The sequence below is a fragment of the Olea europaea genome, unplaced genomic scaffold (genome assembly GCF_002742605.1).
Source record: "Olea europaea var. sylvestris unplaced genomic scaffold, O_europaea_v1 scaffold770, whole genome shotgun sequence".
In the NCBI taxonomy this organism is placed as follows: Eukaryota; Viridiplantae; Streptophyta; class Magnoliopsida; order Lamiales; family Oleaceae; genus Olea; species Olea europaea.
The window spans coordinates 102,685-109,584 of record NW_019266118.1 but is presented as its reverse complement, the minus strand read 5'-3'; the positions used below and the strand labels follow the sequence as shown (position 1 = coordinate 109,584).

At 29.7% G+C, this 6,900-nt stretch overlaps 1 protein-coding gene across 2 annotated transcripts; it reads left to right on the top strand.

Moving 5' to 3' along the window:
• Positions 1–1,178: 1,178 nt before the first annotated feature.
• On the top strand, positions 1,179–3,222 carry LOC111391261 (palmitoyl-acyl carrier protein thioesterase, chloroplastic-like). Of its 2 annotated transcripts, none has more exons than XR_002702092.1 (4): positions 1,179–1,402; positions 1,560–1,686; positions 2,827–3,015; positions 3,108–3,222. XR_002702092.1 is itself a non-coding variant. In XM_023016434.1 (4 exons), the coding sequence occupies exons 1-4, from the start codon at positions 1,369–1,371 to the stop codon at positions 3,116–3,118; spliced, it is 294 nt and encodes a 97-aa protein (XP_022872202.1). In that variant the 5' UTR covers positions 1,179–1,368; the 3' UTR covers positions 3,119–3,222. The 2 variants fall into 2 exon arrangements, 1 of the variants encoding a protein (XP_022872202.1); XM_023016434.1 differs by having other exon boundaries at positions 2,827–2,948.
• The last annotated feature ends 3,678 nt before the right edge of the window (positions 3,223–6,900 follow it).

Here is a 6,900-nt window from a genome sequence, read left to right as displayed (position 1 = left end):
CGTTGTATAAATTAATTAATTGGATTGCTACTTATAGGCCCGAATTAATTAATTGGATATTAATTCACTGATCACATTTAATTAAATGGGTTAATCAAATATTGGACCGGGTCAGACCAAGCCCGTTTGGACTTATACAAATACGTGATTAGGATTTACAATTTTGTTGAAAAATTCATTATTCTAGCTAGTACAAGATGAAAACTCTAATCTTACAATCTTGTTCTCTGTGTGGATCACTGTTGAAGATTGGATAATTGGACAATTGTGGGTGGCAAATCAAGACCGTTGGAATGAAAGTATAGCGAAGGAGTTTGTAGATCTCGCAAAATGTATGACTTTTATCACAATTTCCATCTAAACACAAAAGCGATTCCTAGTTAAAATTGAAAATTGTTTTATTTTCCACTATGCATAATAAGTAGATTTCCAATATATCGTCCCGTCAAATATATTTCACAAAATTCACATCGACCTTATGAACAAGGATCTCTCAAGATTTACATCATCCACAATAGTTTAGTATGTTAAAGATTGGACCATGCAAAGTTACTTAACCACACGTCTCTACTTTTCCGTGTAAGCCAGTGATGAATGGAGAGGTCTCTATTTTCTCCCCCACTCAAAAATGTGGTTCACCTGCAAAAGCTCATTCCTCCTCGTTAGTCACACGTTAACTAACTCTAACACAAATTTTCATTTCTTTTAAACTTTGTATTTCACCTTTTGTTATCATTTTCAACGAGTAGTTTGCCTACTACTAGAAAAATAAGCTAATCATCAATCCAGTCCATAAGTAGTGCAACGTTAGCTTAAATTTTTTGTCCTTTTTACTCTTTTCTGCAAACAAATTAATGAAATTTTATCAGTATCAATAATGTCACTTATGCAAAATGCTGGCCTCCCTTATTGGGAAGATTTATACAATTATTCAGACCGAGAAAGAAGGATTTTTTTGGCATTAATCCTTCACAAAATGTGAGCTTATGTTCTCCAAGAATCAATGGTTGAAGTCAGGGACGGATCCAGGATTGGATCCAAGATCAGGCTATAAAATTTCAAACCGAGCTGCTACGTGGAAAAAAAAATTTACACATAAAAAATTGATTTTTTACCAAAAAAAAAAAATACCTTTCAAAAAAATTTGTTGGTCCTGAGAGCTGCCCCCCCCCCCCAACCCCACCACAAAATCCGTCCCTGGTTGAAGTAGCAGAAGAAGCTTGAAGGTGAGTGCAAATATAAGAGGTTACAAAAAGGTCGAATCGATAAACGGGAAGGAAGTGAATGGGATTCATGTTGAGGAGATGCCATTTTTAGGCCAAAGAAACGCTGATTTAATCAAAGATACCATCATAGAAGAACCAACTCATGAATACCTTCTTGGCAGGTTTATTGAGGATAGGTTTGTTTACACTCAGTGTTCACGTTTTTTTTTTTTTTTTTTTTTTTTGAATCCCGAAGAAGAATGACTCGTGTAGCTGACCCTCAATTTATTGATAAAGAGTGAAGTTTTTAGTTGTTCTAATGCAATAAATTTACATGCCAATATTGGGAGACAGCCCTTAATCATGTAGCAAGCTCAGGTGTTGGTGGCAATGGATTTGGTGCAACTACGGAGATGAGCCTCAAGAAACTGATTTGGGTCATCACTCGCGTACACGTTGAAGTCGATAAATACAGCTCCTGGTATGCTTAAGCTTTTTCGTTTTTCGATAATTTCTAGCCAGATTACTTGGGAGTTTCGGCTTACTAGTTATCAGCTTTTTTAAAGTATCGGTGTTGAGCATTTATGAGTGGATAAATTTTGATTGATTTTAGTAATGATTTTTAAAACTATCCAACCTATGCTTGGGAGTTAATTATCCATCGATTCTGAAAGTATTTCAAAATAATAAAATAGCATATATATCTCTTAGTAAAATTTCCAGTTTAAAGTTCCTTATACGAAAATTTTTCACTTATAAGTTATATTTTACTTATAGGTAATTTTTTTACACATAAGTTCATATTTAACTTAAAAAATTATAAAAAGTTAAATATTTACTTAAAATTTTAAGTAAATATTTTTTATTTATAAGTAAATTTTAAATTAATTTTATTCTTTTAACTAATTTTAAGTGAATTGACTTTTTATAATTTATAAATGAATTTTTATTAGTATTTTTATTTTATAAACATTTTTTTAATAAGAGTAATTTTTACTTATAAATAATTCTTAATTATAATATATCTTATAAGTATTATTTCACTTAAAAGTATTTTTTTTTAATTATAATGTAGTTTTTTTGCTTATAATAAATAATATTTTAGTTAATATATTTTTATTTACAAGTTAGTTTTGAAGAAAATAAGTTAGTTGAAAATAATTGTTTTAGAGAGTAAAATTAGAAGAGAATATAAAAAAGGTCAAAACCCATCGATTTGGTAGGTTGAAAGAAGAACAGATCAAAATTACATTACACTGATTTTGGATATTTTTTAAATCATCCAAAATTTGTGCCCCAAATAAATTAGTAAGCACCGATTTTTCCAAACCTTTCATAAATGATGCCATATAAAACCAGTCAAAATCGGTAGGAAAAAAAAACTCTCAAGCAAGTGGTGACCACCTCGTCTCAAATTTTAAGATTTTAGATTAGTTATCACTTGAATCCATTTCTTAATTTCATATATTGAAGAAGATATGCTCTATTCCGTGACCTTTACCTACTCAAGTTTTAGACGGGGCAATTTGACCTTTTACATTGTAGATGTTTCTTTCTATTTTTTTTCCTCCTAAATTTTGTTTCAATATTTATCTAATCTGATGTCGATAAATTATTTCAGGGATGATGCTGTAGAGATTGATAATAGGGTAGACGCCGCTAGGAAAAATGGAATGCGTCATGACTGGATAATTCGAGACTTCTATACTCACAAGATCATAACAAGAGCATTAGAGCAACAAGGTTCACCTTCTAAATAACAGCACAAATTCCTCAGTTTCTTCATATAAAACTCGAATTGCATATTTTGGTACTCAATACTGAACGACTCCTTCACTGTTTAGTGCTATCTAATCATCTACACCGAACTTGCCATAATATGACTACTATTTTCTTGTGCAGTATATGTGTGATCATGACTAGAAACAAGAAGATTGTGTAAAATCCCTGACGAAGTTAAAAAGGAAGTCCAGCCCTTTTACTTCAATAGAACAGCCATTGCAACAGAAGATATTGACAGCGAAAGATTGAAAAGGTCACTGATGAATTTGCAAAAAATAACCGATTTCGCGACAAAAAAATGTTGTCCCAAAAATAGAGATTTTGTGACAAAAGTATTTTAGCAAGAATAGTACATTTTTGCGGGTTTTGTCTCTCTATATGAGTCATGGAATGTGTTCTGTGACACTTTTCGACAGTTCATCGCATTAACAAAATCATGACACTATTTGTTTGACACAGAAAATACGAAATGGCGACACAATATTTGTAGTTATAATGTCGTCGCAATGTATATATGTCGCAAAAAATTTTAAGGGTAACAAGTCAGTCTATTGCAACGAATATTCCAATCAAGTTTTTACGAGAATTATGTTTGTTGCGAATATTGAGTCATCAAATATATTTTGCGACAACTTTCGATCATTCATCGCATCAACAAAATCGCAACATTATTTATTGGCCGCAAAAAATATGGAACGACAACATGATAGTTATAACTATAATGTCGTCGCAACGAGTTTATGTCACAAAAAAATAAAAGGGCGACACGACAGTTCGTTGCAATGATTATTCCAATAAAGTTTTTATGAGAAAAATATTTATTGCGAATATTCTTTTAAAGGTGTCACTTTTGCTGCCTATTTTATTTTGCAACAACACCTACTCGTAGTAATATATTTTTAATAACAAGTAATGTTTGTCGTGAAATATGTTTTACAATGTATTTGATATGTCGCATAATGTATTTTAATATATTCAATATTTGTAGTACAATATTTTATGTAACAAGACATTTGTATTTAAATTTATTTCGCAACTCAAATAGTTTGTCGTGCCATCATTTGTACAACGAGTATAGTTGTTGCCAAACTTATTTTGTAATTATTTATATACGTCACATATTTTTATTTTACGACATATAACATTATTATGCAAAGTATTTTGTGACAATGAACTTTTATTTATGTGTCAAAGTTGTGCTCGTAGCTAAATTTAGTCAGCAATACAAAGGGTTTATCACTTCAACGATGTACAAATGTCGCTTAATTGATTCTATTTTTATTTATGTATGTCAAAGATTCTATTTTAAACACATAATTTTCAATTTCTTTCGTAGCAATGGAATCGTTATTGTAGTGCACATTTATATGAAAATGTAACTTAGTTAGAAATAACTAGTGACTTTATGAAAAGCACACTTCAACTTACAATTATTAAAATATAATTGATATCAGAATAGAAAAAAAAAATCATATCACTGTCAACCAAATAAATATAAATAAAGGTATTATCTGCAAACTTGGTTACCTTCAAAATCAAAACAAGTACAAATAAACTATAGTACTAGTAATTTCAAGGTCGAGTTACTTTGAATGATTCAACAAACTTGAAAATTTAGAAAATAGAACTAGGAATGTGGAAGAAATAACAAAAAAACCCATGGGACACTCAAATAACATTCTTGATTCCAATATATGCTTCCAACTCACCATTAATATGTTCTTTGGTTAAATGAAAATTCCAATAAAGAAAGGCTCCACAAATTTAGTCTAACAATTACATATAGAAAGTAATGAAATAATAGCTTAAAGAAAATATTTCAAATATCTTGCATTGAATATTAGAACAAGATCAAAAACCATCAAAATAAGTAATCAATATATTTCATTAGCTAATTACTCTCACCTTAAATGTGAATAAAAATTCTTGTCAACTCTCGGATGATGCATCGTCAGTACTCGATTCTACAGAGGAAAAGAAAAAATGTTGATAGTCATTAAAAAATAAAATAGAATAACATTACGCCAAAAAAAAAAAACTTATATACATATAAAGAATGATTTACTTACCAATATCACTATCACCATCATATTCTTTACCATCTACAAATTTCTCATATTCAATGTAATATTCATTTAATGTATCATCTTCCTCTTCCGAAATATCATATATAACATTATTCATATTTTTATTTATTGATTCCACATCTAATTATAGTGCTTCATTTTCAATAATAACTGGATCAACATCTCCTCTATGACATACTTGATTGTCAAGATCTTCCTGCTGTATTGGCAAGACAATATTTGATGATTCATTTTCCTGAATTATTACTTGCTCACTACCACCATCATTTTTTTTTCAGGAATGTCCCATATACCTCTATGTTTTACCTTTTCCACTATCTTCCATTGTGGACCCAACAAAAGATCATCCATATAAAATACTTGTTGTGCTTGAATGCCAAGTATATATGAATCATCCATGTACCATTTACGATTCACATTGATAGAAGTAAGATGGTAATCTACAACTGTTCTTTTTTGCTTTGATTTATTATCGTACCAATTACACTGGAACAAAGTGACGCGGTAGTAAAAAAATGTATACCATCTTAATAACATCACACAGTATACCAAAAAAGTTGATGTTATCATCTCCTGGCACCATCACTCCACTACGTTGTGTTGTACGACAATCATCTCGATCTTCAACAAGGAATCGTACCCCATTACCAATACAACCTGAATAGGAAAATATTCTAATATCCGGTTTACATGCTAATGCATATAACTCTTTGCTTACAATCGAATCTTTTTTATTATTTAATCTCTTTATCTGTGTAATAAAAATATATTAATCAATATACCTCCTAATACAAATGTTATGTTGCATTAATAAATAAATAAGACACGTATTATAACTTGCATGTAAAGCAAACCATCCAGGAAACAATTCTTCCTTTTTATCCAAATTGTCATGATTTTGTTGTTGCAATAGCTCGATGTGCCCACTACAAAAGGAACATGCAAGTAAATACTACAACACATTTTAGGAATTAATAGCAAAACAATTCAAAAGTTGATTAAGAACTTACTCTAAATATTGCTAAATTTCATCACAATTATTTAGGACTTACCAATGCGCTTTATCAATTTTCTGTTTTGAAAGTAACTTTGGTTCTGTATGACCTAATAGTATAGGTGGATCGACATACCCAATGAAGAGAAAAATAAATTATATGATCGAGTTTTGGTAAGTTATAGACATTCATTTTTACAAAATTTTGTAGAATAGTTATTAGTTTCCCATATTTAAATAAATATTATACACATTTCTTTTTTGGTAGGCAAAATTCAAGCTTGATTTGACAGTTCAGCATGTCTATAAATGTGTGAACAATACTTTAGCGAGAAGATATCGAGATTATATATGTAGACTGAAAGAGAAATATTTTAGTGGAAAAATATTAGATGATGCAATGAAGAACTGTCCAATTGACATAAAGTAAGATGATTGGGACTCGTTGTGTTAATATTGGTCTACTCCTGAATTTCAGGTAATTTTTATTAAAAATATAGATACTTGTAAATATTTAGAATAACGTAATTTAGATGTTATCTTAAAATAATTAATATAATTAAAAATGATAAATTATAATGAGTTAATTATAGTTATATATAAATTTAAGTACAGGCACTATCTACACGTAATTTAGCTAGCCACAACTACATTAAATATAATTATCATGGCGGATCAAAATCATTTGTTGCACGTCTTCAAGAAAAGGTAATATTTTCTTTTCTTTTATTAAAAAAAAATAGATTTGTGTAATATGATATATGTTATTTCAAACAGAGATCAATTACTAAAGACAACGCACAAAGAGAAATATAACTTTATTATGAGACTC